Below are 13,934 nucleotides of genomic sequence, written 5' to 3'. Positions count from 1 at the left end.
GCTACCGCTGCCACGATTTGAGTGTGCGCTTGCTGTCAGACAGCGGAGGAAGAAGAAGAAGAAAAGAGAAAAGTGGAACCGAGCCACGGACCTCCAGCCAGAGAAAGACGACATGTACCAGCTCCCGTCCACATTGTTTAACCTCGTTCTGCAGAGGTAAACACGTGTTAGATCAGACACATGATGAAGATGAGTGTCACTGTCAGAGATCAACCTGTTGTGTTTCGTTGTCAGACATGAGGGGGGAACCAGTGAAGGACAGTGTCATGGCAACGGTGTCGCTTGTTTTGAAGGAGGCCACATGTACAAGGTGCAATAACACATAACAACACGCATTGTGGAAACATATGGAAGAGACTGTATATTTGGTTTTACAATACAAGACATTTTAAATCCTTAATGGAACATTTTGCAACATCTAAACATTACATTTGAATTTCTAACACAGTGAACGTTGTTTTTCAGTAAGCATTGATGTTGAAAGTGCTCATTTCAGATATATTTCATTAAATGAAGTCAGTTGTCACACATACATTTTGGCTTCAAATGCATTTTGAAAAGAAAAATGTGAATCTGAATTAAAAGTCATAAATAAATGTGCTATCCTAAAGTCACTGCTCTGTTTTATGAAGGGCATGTTTGCCAAGGGACTAATGGATGGACCTGGTGTCTTCACATGGGCAGGAGGATTGAAATATGAGGTATAGAACAATAAGGATATATTATCATGACTGTTATTATTGCACATCTTGCATCACATATTGTAAATATATTTGATTTATTAAATAACTTCACTTAATTGTTTCTTTAAAATGTCTGTCTCCTGTAACATTCGTAAATAAACATACGTCATACATAGATAATAAAATAAGTAATATTATATTATGTTATATGATATGTTCTCATCAAAATGTCCTCAAAGTAAATTAAAGTTTCTTATCGAACAGGGGGAATTTGTGTGCAACAAGCCCATGGGTCAGGGTACCTACACTTGGCCAGATGGCGGCTCCTACAAAGGAGAGGTCTATGACGGTGTACGACATGGGACAGGAACTTATGAATGTGCCAAATCTGCAGTGACGTACACCGGGCAGTGGGATCAGGGCAAGAGGCACGGAAAGGTATGATTCATACATTTATTATGAGGTGTAGTGATTTTCTTTTTTTCCCACATTTTCTTTAATTGGTTGTGTTTGTGTTAGGGTGAAGTGTTTTATGACCAGAGTAAGACCTCTTGGTACAAAGGAGACTGGGTGAAGAACAGCAGAGAGGGATTTGGAGTGAGATGGTACGTACATGGTAAAGGATCAACCTGTAAGCCTGAGTTACATTTGGGTAACATCTGTTTTTCAACAGCTACCCCTCTGGTAACATTTACTCTGGTGAGTGGAAGAACAACCTGAGGCACGGAGAGGGCACGATGAGGTGGCTGCAGCTGGGGCAGGAGTATGTTGGGATGTGGCAGGATGGGGTCCAGGTATGAAAGCCCACCGTGGAGTCAACATATACAGTTTGAACCTTAAATTTAGCTTTTTCTTTCATCTTCCTTAACCTTTTCTTGGGTTTTTTTGTTGTGAATTACATGAGCTCTCCTCTCTGGCAGCATGGACGAGGAACACATATCTGGATGCTGAGGCGAACGGATGGATCCCAGTATTTCCATAATAATCGATACACGGGGGATTACGTTAAGGGTCAGAGGCACGGACAGGGAACGTTTTTCTACGCTGGTGGTGCAGTCTATGAAGGAGAATTGAGGAACGATAAAAAACACGGGAAGGTTAATATCATTCTCACTGTCAATATGCATATGTGCCCAGAGAGATTTGACTCATACATATTATACATATTATGAGACACTCTAAAAGTGACTTTTGTCCACAGGGGAAATTCACTTCTAAGGACGGACATGTTTTTGAAGGAGAATTTGAGGACGATCAGATGGTGACAAACGAGTTGAAAGGTAACAGAGCTTGCACTCCTCTGTGTGGTAAACAGCTACAGCACATTAGCTCCATTATAAATGCTCAGTCTCCCAATGAGGAGATGGTCAAAACCTCAAATATGGATAAGTGAAGACCTTATGATGGCTTCTTCTTGTTGCAGGTGCACTTCCTCTATCAGGCAGTGATTCATCTGTGCTGGTAGCAGACATGGCCCTGAACATTGAAAGTCTTCTGGATAAAATCCCAGAGAAAAAGCGCAGCACTGAACGCAAGCAGGTCAGATTCTGCTTTGCTGTAAAATCATCAACATGCAGTACAGCTTTGCCCGACATCCTTGTGTTAACCTGTGTTTCCGTGGGTGACAGGTGGAGTTTGTGGTGCTGAGGCAGGACGCGGAGCTGCGGTCCATCTACAGTTTCTACTGCAGACTTGGTCAGAGCAGGTCCCCGGACAAGACCTTCCTGCTGTGCCGCCTGCAGCTCTGGCGCCTGCTCAAAGACTGCAACATCCACCATCATGGCATCACTCTGACGCAGATAGATCATTTAATGAAAGGTGAGAGGGAATGCCATTCGCAATCGTTTCTATATCTCACGTACAGTATGTATGTAAACAGGGGAGAAAATTGATAGTTTCATGATGACAGTAGTTGTTGGTGCTTAATGTTGTCTCTCTTTGTGTCTCAGTGGATTCCCCCACACAGATCCACTCTCCTTATACCCCCATGTCGCTTACTAGGCTCCTCAGCTGTCTCGTGATTGTGGCCCACCACATCTACAATAAAGACATGGAGTAAGGAATTGATAGGAGTGGAAGGATTGTATTTAAGTGGAATTTGTTTAGCTATGCTCGCAGCATTGTTCTAGGGATGGCAATTGAAATTCTGTACATACATGCGTGATCTCCAGAGGATTAACAGTATTGACCTCAGTGATCCCATTTATTTTATTCCAGCACCACAAGGAGGTTGATTTTTGTGGTGTTCAGTATACTTTCGAAACTATTAGATGGCCTGACTTTCAATTTTATTAAGATATGCATAGTCTCCAGAGGATGAATCCTAGTGACTTTGATGTTTGTCCCCTTGTGTACTCTAGCACCACCAGGAGGTTTTGAGTATATTTGCAGTATATTTTCAGTGTATATATAGCAGCATTGTTCTAGTCTTTTTAGTTTGGTGCGTAGACTATTCAGTGACCACCGGATGGCCTGATCAGATATACATGTTCTCCAGAGGATGTTTATCCCCTTTATGTTTACTCTAGCACCACCAGTTACACCTGGTTGATATCGGATGGCTGTGATTTCATAAAGGATTAAGAGCTAAAATTACATCCAGTGATTTAAGTTGCAAATGTTTCACTGATACGGGAATAACCGTCCCTCAGAGGAGTGAAAGAGAGACAGGATTATACACTCTATTGTCCTCTGAGTGTGACTTTAAATTTGAAGCCTCACGTCCTTTTTGTTTTTTTACCAGGTCACAAAAATACCTTCTGGCTTCCTGCTTCTCCAAACTGATGACGGACGACATCCTTCCCAATGCCAAGAATGTTAAAGGTGGAAACTGTTTCTACTGCCGATGTGTCAGTCCTTGTCTGGTGTTGTTTCATCGTTTTGTCTGAGACCACACGCCGACAGAAACTGACGGTGTCATAGTCAACGTGGTTTCTCAGCTCTATATTATGCAGTGATGCTTAATAACTGCAGCTTTTTTTCTTCCATCCAGGCTTGCTGTTCGGACGACCACACCTTTCAGCTGCGGCTCTGAACTACACGAGTAGGTGCTGGGACGTCTATCAGGCTCACTGCCAGGTCCAGGCAGAACCCAGAGAGGACCGGACCATGACCTGCAGACACCTGCTGTGGATGTTCAAGGTGCAACACTCACACGTGAACATTTCCATGCATACTCACTGTTGGCATGCTGTAAGTGATAACATATTTCAAACTACTGCATGGATGTGTGTCCAACAGAAAATGATTTTACTTACTTTTCAGCTACAGACGTCTCCCTTACCAGGAACCACCATATCACACTCAGTCCCCATATAACATTATAACATGTCACAGACACGAAATGCATGACTATGACCGTGTTTACAACAATGTGTTGATTAGTTTATCGTAACCCCTGCCAGGAACTTGGTCTGGTGGACAATCACCTGACCACAGTGAGGTTACTGAAGATCATCATGGCAGAGAGCCAGGATCCCAACAACCCGTCATCCTACCTGAATCTGGAGGTTCGATCTCTTGCATTTACACGCTCACTCATTGGATTACCAGTCATCCACCTCCTTCCACCCCTCTTTATGCCCATTGTTGTTTCTCACTCTTTCCCGCCTCCAGATCACATTCCTGGAGTTTTTTGAAGTACTTCTGGGCTTCGCTGACATCAAGTGTCAGTGGGTTTCTGAAAAAGGCCCGGAGGAGAGCAGCTCCTCGTCCAGTTCAGATGAAGAGACCAGTGATCTTTCCGAGGTGGAAGACAGCGAGAAAATCGCCCCTACAAGCAGCCCTGCACACTCGGTCAGGTTCTTCCTCGAGACTCCCCCCTGCCCAGTCTATTTAAAGAGTGTAGTTGTACACATTACACGCTTTCTGTCCAGGTGGCAGATCTTGTTATCCGTGTCTATTTTTGAATCCATACTTCCGTCTTTTATGTAAGATCAGAAAAATGCCTACTTTTAGTTTGATATCAATATTGTTACAGGGTAAATCTCTAATAGCTTATTATTTTATTTACATCTTACAACAGAAAGAGAATTCCAGCGAAGCAGCAGAATCATCTCCTGCTCAGGACATCATTGAGAGTCAACAAGATGTCGAGACCAAAGTCTGTGAAGAACCTCAGTCTGCAGGTTTGTTTTATTGGTTTCTATTTGATGTTTGAAACATTTATATTTTCATTAAAAATATTTAGTGGTGGTTAGATAATCAGAATCCTCAAATCTATGGATCGACTGACTACATACCAGTTAATGTTCGGTCTTTTCTAGTTCACAGAGAAGAACATAGAGTTGAGGAGATGGAGGCCAACGACCAGACGATTCATCAGTTCTTCAACCACTTTTTCTTACCTGCATTTGACCATTACCAGTTAGTGACTAAACTCATGGAGGAACAGAAGCTCTGTCAGAAGGTCCCGTTAAATCTATAGCTAAATCCCAACGAGACAGGTAGTCTAGAATTGTTTTTGTTGGGTCAGTCAACATTTAGAGGTCCAACGCTTGATAAAATTGGTTTATATGCATCATTACAGTGGATTTGTCAAATTGTAACTTCAATCTTCATGAACCAATTTTTATGAAACATGTGAAAATATAAGATTTCTTCACTGTGTGCATTAAACATTTTCTGATTTCAAAATATAAATTGCAAAAACTTATGAGTCAAATCTAAACGGCAATGCTGGGATTAATATTACATTTTGAATCCACATTATCATAGACAAATTCCCAATGCAGCATGAGTACAGCCACCAGATGGCATCTTTCACCTTTTATTCCACTTTAATCTCTGCTTCTTGGATGTGGATCATCTCCAACTAAGTCCCAAAAAAAGCTCCTTCACTGCATTTTTGTTGCACAAACTTATAAAGTGTGAAATGTTGTGTTGTGATACAGGCAGAAGGAGCATTAAGAGGCTACAACCAAACTAAATATATAGAGCCTTCAATTACTGTAGTAAAAGCTATGAGTTTTGCTGATTTGTGCTTGGATGTAAATAAAGAGAACCGGCCATTTTCTTGTTTTAACTCAAACTTTAATCGAACAATCTTGACGCACTATTTTCCATTCATCTAAAAAGAAATGTTAAAATCAGATACATCTTTTTTTTCTTCTCCAAAAGGGAATAATAAAAGTAGTAGATATTTGTAAAAAACTTTAAAATATAAAAAAATCTTTGCTACACATTAGAGGGAGGTGTGAAGACCATGAGGTCACTCGGGCAAACAGACTGGCGTATCCGGTCTTTCAAGTCCGGGGTGAAAAGAAGCAGATCAGACTCAGCTGCCCGACTCTGGACCTAAAACAAACAAAAACAAAGAATGTTCAGAAATAATATTCAGCAATGACAAGACTGTAATTAAAAAATTTAAGTATCAGTTAAGAGTCTAGTTAGTCAAAGTATTTAGATATTTGAAAATTGAAAAAACTTGAACCTGTGGTGACTGAAGAGTTAACACAGAAGGCACCGCTGCAGCTGTGGTAACAGTGAGAAAGTGAACAGTGAGTGACAGTAAAAAAAAAAGTATTAAAATCAATCTACACCATAATAAAGCTCAGTGAAATCACATTTCATTTAAAGTTGCAGCATGTAGATCTGATATGAGGCTTTAGACATTTCTTTAACAACCATACCAACGTTAAGGACACATGGAAGCATGTGGAACATGTTGCTTACATCATCTGAGATGGACACATCCCTTTTTGGACATAAAGGTGTAATAAATGAGCCTCAACTTCCTACTACTGCAGCTTAAAAATCCATGAGAACAACAAAACCCAGGTGTACCCAGAGTGTGTGCATGCACAGTACCTGTGGGCATCAATCATACCTGGTTCATGTTGAGACAGCAGATCATCAGATGGACCTCTGGGACTCTCCATCTCAACATCCACTGCCATGGGTGACAGTGTCTCCATGGCAACTGTCTCCCTTGGTGACAGGCTGCCTCTCAGTGACGGCTGAAGGTAACGCTCAAAGTCCAACCCAGGAATTTCCTAAAGTTACAAGAAAATAGTTTGCTTATTGTATCAAAAGAGAATACTGTTCAATGTCGATCATATATTAAGTTTGAATGAGAAATGATGAAGCTGAGATTATTTCAATACTAAGAAAGAATTGTAGAGAAGCCAGAATAATTGTTTACCTCAACAACTGAGGTGTCTGGTGTGCAGCACACTGAGTCTTGTGCCTCAATGTGGCCCTGCACAGCAGGAGGGGAGGACATGGGAGGCTGGCAAGGACTCACACAGGGGGATAGCGTGAAGCTCAGACATGATGAGGGCTCAGGGGCCTGGCAGACAGGAGGAGGGGATTTGCATGGAGAGGCAGCGAGGACAACATCAACAGCTTCAACTGGTTCTTCTTGCTCATCCACTACAGTTATGGATGGAAGTGAATGTACAGGTATGACTGTGCTTGCTTCAGGAACAGAGGCAGGTTTTTCCTGTGTAGAGACCGTCTCAGTCTGTTGTGAGGAGCTTCCCTCAGGCTGGGCGTCGTCTGAAAGCACGACCTTTGCAGGTGAGAAACACAGAGAGACATTTACAGTGTCCTGTCTCTTCTTGGATGTCCGAGGAGTGCCGCACTGAGACTTTGGTGTTTGATCGTGGGTAAGACGCAGCGGGGCGGGAGTGAGGATGCGCTGAGCAGGAGAGGCAGCGACCTGAACGGGGGTCGGTGCCAACGCAAGGGATCGGCGGGTGACTCTTCTAGGTGTGAGAAAGTTGGAACAGGGAGAGGGCTGAGGCAGCACAGCAGCACTCAGTCGGCTGGATCTCCTCATTGAACCTACAGAGACAAAAACGCTTACAACCTGGCTCCAGATCTTATGGTCAGGAAAGGAGGCCGCATGAAAAGAAAGGCCTGTGGCACATATACACGTTTCTCTCACCTGGGGTTTTGGCTGGGCTCTCCACCTGAAAGAAGCCTCCATCAAAGACCATGGTGCCTGGCACTTGGGGCTCTGCCTGGGGTTTTGGCTCCTCGGAGTTCAGGCTGGGGTCATCCTCACTTTGACCAGCATCCTTTGCAGCTTTCTCGGCCGCCTGCTGTCGTGCTTTCATGGCGGCTTTCACGGCAGCCAGACGAGACTTGGCTGCCACTTTGGTTCCTGTTGGCTTGGCAGGTGCAGCTGATGGTTTCTGTAACAAAAAAAACAATAAACAAGATATACATGATGTTCACATCACTGCATTTCATTTGCCACTTTTGTAAGAGCTTCTGGTGAAGATAAGAGGCAAATATGATGAAAATGGAGACAATATTGTGAGGTTAAATGGGTAGTGTGTGATCATTCAGTCAGTTGCCAAAATATTCAAAATACAAAAAGCACAGAAGTATGAAACAGTATACAACAATGTTAATAAAAACTAATATTATTTAGTTGTACTCACCTTCGCTACTTTCCTCTGTCGTGGTGGGGGCTTGTGATCCTCCAGCCAGTCTCGGCCCTCTGCTTCTTTGAGCGCGTCAAACTTCTTGTTGACGTCCTCTACCTGAAAAGTACAATAAATATATGTATATATGGTTTTCCCTCTCTTTGCATATTTGGTGACTGAAACAATGTGTTGATGCTCTCCCATGAGCCACTCACCTGGTAATAAACCATGTCCCAGAAGCCCTGCAGATCAGTGCAGGTGGTGATCTTCTCCCCTCGGCCCAACTCGCAGTCGTCGATCAGACCGCTGAACTGGTTGAAACGCTCTTTCATCAAGAGCCGCGCTTGGCCGATTGTTGTACGCATTCGGTCTCTCACTAAACAGAGAAGAGCCAGAAAGACACTGAATTACTGCTGTTCAGTTCAGGGAACACTGGCCTCTGTGCAGCACCAAATCAAGACAATGTCACACTCACTCTCTTCTGGGATGGACTCGTCTTCCACTTTAGGCTCCCACTCGACACACAGAGTTCTAAGTTGGTTTGTCTCACTCACAATCTCTGATCTGAATTATAAAAAATAAAAAAGCATGGAAAACATTGAATTAACCAAACTACTGTTTGTACATTTTGAACATATATGAATAGAAAGATTTAAAAAAGGTACCTGAAGTATGGTACATCATGCTTTGATTCCAGGGGGCTGTCTGTAGTTGGAGGAGCCACTATGGGAGATGCTCGGGGCTGGGAGCGGCGAGGGGACTTAGAGGGAGAGGGTTCACATGTTTCAGGCTCAGGTTCAACGTTGAACGAGGGAACTGATGGAATATTGAAGCTGGGGCTGGGTGGGAAGATTCACAACACGGCATTTAGATGATAAACTTGAGCGGTAAACATAAAAATCTGTCTTTGAGGCTTCTTCTATGGTTAGGCTCACATTTAAATTATCATAGTAAAGCAACCGACAGACCTTGGTGTAAGGAAGGCGTCTGCTGAGCGAGGAGTGAGAGGCTCGAACTTGAAAGACGACAAGCCGACAGGAGCCTGGAAGAGAAAACCCTCTGGAGCAAATGAAGATAAAGATGGAACCTCAACAGGGTCCACAGCAGGGACGGAGTCCATCGGATCCTGATCCACCACCATGTCTTCCTCCTCAGACGTGGAGGGATGAAGTTCTTCCTCTGGCTCCTACACAAGACAGAAACAGAAAATTACTGTTTTTGAATAATTCTTCTTTTTAAATTACTATAAAAAAATGAAGAAGAGAGAAATGAAATTCTCACTTTTGGGGCAAGAGGCTGGACGGTGTGGACAGTTGCTGCAGATTTAATGGAAGAGAAACAAAATATGGGGTATAAATGACTAACAAATGCTCATGATCACATGGGAAAAGTAAAATTAATCAGTCTCAAAAACGACATGGCTCTATGACAACTTGAAACGATACCTTTGCAATTCTTGTCTTTGCCAGAAGGGAGCGCCACATGGCTGACAAAGGCTCTACTCCTTGTGGCCCTTACATCTGAGGGTGGAAAGGGACATTTAACAGGGTTCAAAGTGGTTTTCTAGAACAATACTGCATTTATCCTGTGCACCAGCATCGACTCGCTAGCAAGGTATTATTTTCACCCGTCTGTGTGTACAACAGAACTCAAGAATGATTGGACGGGTTTCGAGGTCAACGAAAATAAGGTACGAAAAAAACATTTTACAATAGGTCTCTGCAAATAACAGGAATAAACATTATTTTGGTCAAGAAATCATTCCCCATCACATAAGTGACATCACAAAATGACATAATACATAGTTTGCAAATTAATTTTCCCAGGCATCTTTGCACTCTACAGGAACATTAGCAACACAGCCTGCAGCATATTTAGATTTGCAATCATCATACGGTATGAATAACGCCATTATTAAAAAGTTGCCTGATTGGGGTATATACACAACACACACAGGGTATGTGTTGCCGCTCTGATGCTTTTCGTTCATTTTGCTTTAATGATCAAATTTCCAACGTTATTACACGTTCTATGCCAAAGAATAACAAACAGCTTGAACTCTGGCCTGGGCTCAGTTTATACCTGCAGCCTTGTCCTTCGGTTTGTCTTTCACCACAGGAACAGTTGTAACAGGAGGCCTGTTGGCTGATCTGGTCGTCGTAGCTCGTACGGAAGGCTCCACTACAGTAGGATGGCATGACAGAGACACTGGCTGAGTTGCCAACAAGGAAACACAATCGGGCAAAGCCAACACGATAGCTAGTCTCAAGGTCAAGTTATGCACCGAGATTTTTCTCATTAGTTACCGGCACAAACTTTGGTTGAAACCGGTGCTGGGGCAGGCTTGACAGGAGCCCCCCGGATCCTGGTTGATCTTTCCACAGCAGGTTGAGCTAAAGGAAGAGCAAGAGATCAGGCATGAAATAAAATCACCAGATTCAGTGATCAGTGGATAATCCACTACACTTTTTCCCTATGTGTTGTTTTATGTTTGGTCAATTCTGATTGGTTTTAATGTAAAAGCATAAAAAAGGCAGAGGCAGTTGAGATAAACACACAGGATTGTTCCAGGGGCTGTGTGCACATATATGCATATACACTTGTGTTTACAAAAAGGTATACTGTGTGTTTATGAGTGAATTAAGTGTGTGAATGTAGCATCTTGGAACTGTGTCCTTCTGCAGTACAGATCGTGCCCAATGTTAGGTTGCAATGTGGATCCTGTGTATCATGAGGTGCCCCTGCTAACCAGGTTTTTTTCCTTCCCTGTTAGCTGCACAGTTAGAGTTCTTATTCAAATTACTTGTTTTATTTATAATTCTTTTTTTCCTATGACAAGGTAGGACGGGGTGGATTGCCATTTAAAAACAGAAAACACAAACATTGTCAGTGCATAGACACACCCCGTTAGCCTTTTGGGTCATTAACTGTTTACTTTTCAATTAGTCTGAATCCTACATCTTACAGTTTCCTCAGGTTACAGAAGAGGTTTTGCACAATTATAAATAAAAGGGGACATTCAATAAATTTACCTTTCTTTGCCACAGTATTTGTGTCTTGTGTCTTCAGAGGCTGTGGAGATTTGGGCAAAAAGGTAAATGAAAGAGCACAGCAGTTTTAATTCAATGAAAGTGTTCATCAGAAAGATTTTGGAATACAATACCTGCTGCACTTGCTGTGGTTGTTTCATTGAACGAGTGACTCTGCTACTCTGGGATGGAGCCGCGTTCACTTTTATCTGAAACACAAGCAAATATGACATGATGATCACAGAAGTTATTCTTCATCAAAGTCAACCCAGCTACACAGACCCATTCCATTGTTGTAAGCAGTTTAATCATAACCAGTAAGAACAAATTAAAGCAGTGGGGTAGAAGTATAAGTTACATTCACATTTACAGCAATTGTGAGCCTACAGTTAAGTCCTTGCTCACCTCCTTTGCTCTTTTTGGAGCTGCTGGGACAACAGGCAGAGAACCAATAGCGAATCCGTCTTTAGGATGATACAGGCCGGTCTTAAATACACCTTTGCGCTCCTTATCTCTCATTTCTTTCTCCTTCTCAAGAACCTTGCGTTCTTTCCAACGCTCAAGCTGTTTCAACCTCTCTTCTCCTGCCACATCTGGAAAAAGGTCAGAGAAGCCTGGTGATCACCTGGATTTTCTAAACAAAGTGTTGCTAGCTCTATAGTAAATCATTAAAATATAGGGTTATTGTAGTGTGTGCCTGCACAGGTTATTAGGTCTGAGCTCAAGGATATCGAAACATTACTTTTTGCAGACTGTGCAGTGTTCAGAGTTTTCTCGTTGATGGTTGACATGTTGGCCATCGCGATGGAAGCGTCCAGGGAGGAGACTTCCAGCTCTGGGAGCTTGTCCAGCTGCCTGCGTGTGTTCACGGCCCGATCTCGATTCTCCTTCTGGGACTGAGACCTTCTGCGGGACAATTTTACTCTCAGCATGGACACACTGGTGTCCCGCTGGCGCAGGTGAGAAAAGCGAGACTCCATGGTATCTGGAAAAATCTGTAGGAGGAACACAAGACTATGCATTAGAGAAATACTGCATTTGACAGTTACTACACAAATTACACACATCACAAACACGCACAAGTAATTGTAGGAACTGATACTAAGGTAGAAATAACTCATTTTCTCAATTTATTATCTTTAACCAAATGTTAAAAACATCTATATAATGTGTATTAAGTTGCTGGTAGTAGCAGTTTCCTCTCAAAAACAAAATAAGGATGTTCGTTCAAATATCATTAATGTAACATGAATGCTGTCCCCTGACTAATATATACATGTAGCTTGTGCCTTTAAATATGGGCGAACCAGTTAGCTAACAGGCTAATGTTCCTGAAATCCAAAAATGTACTTAAATTTACAAAACTTTATTAAAGTGACGAACACTAAAAGGCGAAAAGAGCCAACACACACACACGCACGCCCACAAGCACAGACACACACATTTGTATTTAGAGAAGAGTAACACATTACGAGTTTAACGAGCTTAAATAGTGGTATAAACACTACGTCGTGGAGCGAACTTTAACTTTAACAATTTCACTTCAGCCTCTCAACATAATGAACACGTATCTGTTGTAAATGCCAAAGCCTAAAAAAAACTGGATCCAAATGGGATTTGAATGTGTTTGTTAGCATCCAAAATTAGCAACCGTGCGCTGAACTACTGCGGATGAACAGGAAGCCACGAGTCACGTTAACTGTTCAGTTGGCAACAAAAGACCCAAACTAGCATTTAGACAATTTACAATCATACACACATCTCACCTGATCCTTTGTTAAAAAACACACGCACAAAAAAACTGCCTTTGGTCGCAGAGTTAAAAACAAAAACCTGAAAAACAACGGACGGACTTCAGCTCAGTCTGAAAACACAACAATCATGGCGGGCGACTTTTTGAAATTCATCTGGTAGGACGCTGATTGGCTGAGAGTCAGAGCTCCAGTGTGAGCTCTGATTGGCTCTTTTTTTCTTCTTCTTCTTCGGGTTAGTTTTCTCTACTCACAACAACCCACGGATTTGACCTGATGTCACCTACTGGTCTGGAGTATGACGTGCAAATGAAACATTTCAATGTGTTTTTAGGCCGTGAACTAAATTACATGTCTGTTCTGTGATGACCTACATGAATACTTCTTTCAATACCAAATTCCTTAGCAACATTTAATTAAAACCAAAAATTACATGACTTTAAATAATTAAATAAATGTAGGGATACAAAATTAAATACATAAACAAATGAAAAATCACATGGCTATAACCAACCATGTTTTAGACTGAGTTAAACCCGAGTAACAAATGGACACATAAATATGAAATAAATAAATGTAGCTATACAGAAATAATAAGTCAACTGTATCTATATAGCACATTTCAAACCACATTTGAAGGTAAACAATAGGATACATAATAGCATTTTTCATTGTAAAATGTACTTTTCTTTATCTCTATATGCATTAGTTTGTTTATGCAAGTATTTATTTCGATTTTCGCTTATAATCATGTAATTATATTTCCTTCATGCATTCACACACTGTGCTCAAACACAACTGTTTCGCTTTGCCATTTATTTTCTAATTAAGGGGACAGTACAGTATTAGGGAATGTACTTTATGCTGTCTTGGCCTAAAGGGCACCAAGTAATTATGGGTTGGCATGCAACTCAGATTCATATAAAAGGGTCTTTGGCCTGGGACATGGTGAGGTTGATTCTACCTTCTTATATTTTTGCATCGACTACAGATTGCTCATCATAAAACTGAATCAAAAGCTCAGAATAATTCAGCTGGAAACATCTTCGACCTCCAGTTCTGAGCAGGTTAATCGCCAAGTTGGTGCCCGTGTCT

At 41.9% G+C, this 13,934-nt stretch overlaps 2 protein-coding genes across 3 annotated transcripts; one reads left to right on the top strand and one right to left on the bottom strand.

Moving 5' to 3' along the window:
* The first annotated feature begins 29 nt into the window (after positions 1–29).
* Positions 30–5,700, top strand: rsph10b (radial spoke head 10 homolog B). Its single transcript, XM_035146771.2, has 17 exons — positions 30–156; positions 235–310; positions 633–701; positions 948–1,121; positions 1,203–1,288; positions 1,357–1,477; positions 1,604–1,780; positions 1,885–1,963; positions 2,107–2,222; positions 2,312–2,501; positions 2,633–2,738; positions 3,427–3,506; positions 3,676–3,824; positions 4,088–4,192; positions 4,299–4,478; positions 4,708–4,810; positions 4,949–5,700. Exons 1-17 carry the CDS (start codon positions 113–115, stop codon positions 5,107–5,109), a joined length of 2,016 nt encoding a protein of 671 aa, XP_035002662.2. The 5' UTR covers positions 30–112; the 3' UTR covers positions 5,110–5,700.
* Positions 5,693–12,999, bottom strand: dlgap5 (discs, large (Drosophila) homolog-associated protein 5). 2 transcript variants are annotated; one of them, XM_035146768.2, is made up of 19 exons: positions 12,855–12,998; positions 11,831–12,083; positions 11,494–11,681; positions 11,223–11,297; positions 11,092–11,131; positions 10,366–10,452; positions 10,142–10,240; positions 9,505–9,579; positions 9,341–9,375; positions 9,028–9,245; positions 8,725–8,898; positions 8,535–8,623; positions 8,275–8,435; positions 8,075–8,176; positions 7,573–7,822; positions 6,826–7,469; positions 6,511–6,676; positions 6,115–6,155; positions 5,693–5,978 (listed from the first exon to the last, which is right to left on the bottom strand). In XM_035146768.2, exons 2-19 carry the CDS (start codon positions 12,066–12,068, stop codon positions 5,859–5,861), a joined length of 2,802 nt encoding a protein of 933 aa, XP_035002659.2. In that variant the 5' UTR covers positions 12,069–12,083; positions 12,855–12,998; the 3' UTR covers positions 5,693–5,858. The 2 variants fall into 2 exon arrangements, with proteins under 2 accessions (XP_035002659.2, XP_047194404.1); XM_047338448.1 differs by lacking the exon at positions 6,115–6,155 and having other exon boundaries at positions 12,855–12,999.
* Positions 13,000–13,934: the final 935 nt, after the last annotated feature.

This window comes from Hippoglossus stenolepis, chromosome 21 (assembly GCF_022539355.2).
Source record: "Hippoglossus stenolepis isolate QCI-W04-F060 chromosome 21, HSTE1.2, whole genome shotgun sequence".
Taxonomy (NCBI): Eukaryota; Metazoa; Chordata; class Actinopteri; order Pleuronectiformes; family Pleuronectidae; genus Hippoglossus; species Hippoglossus stenolepis.
Note: the sequence above shows the minus strand (reverse complement) of the source record. Positions and strands in the feature narration are given on the sequence as shown.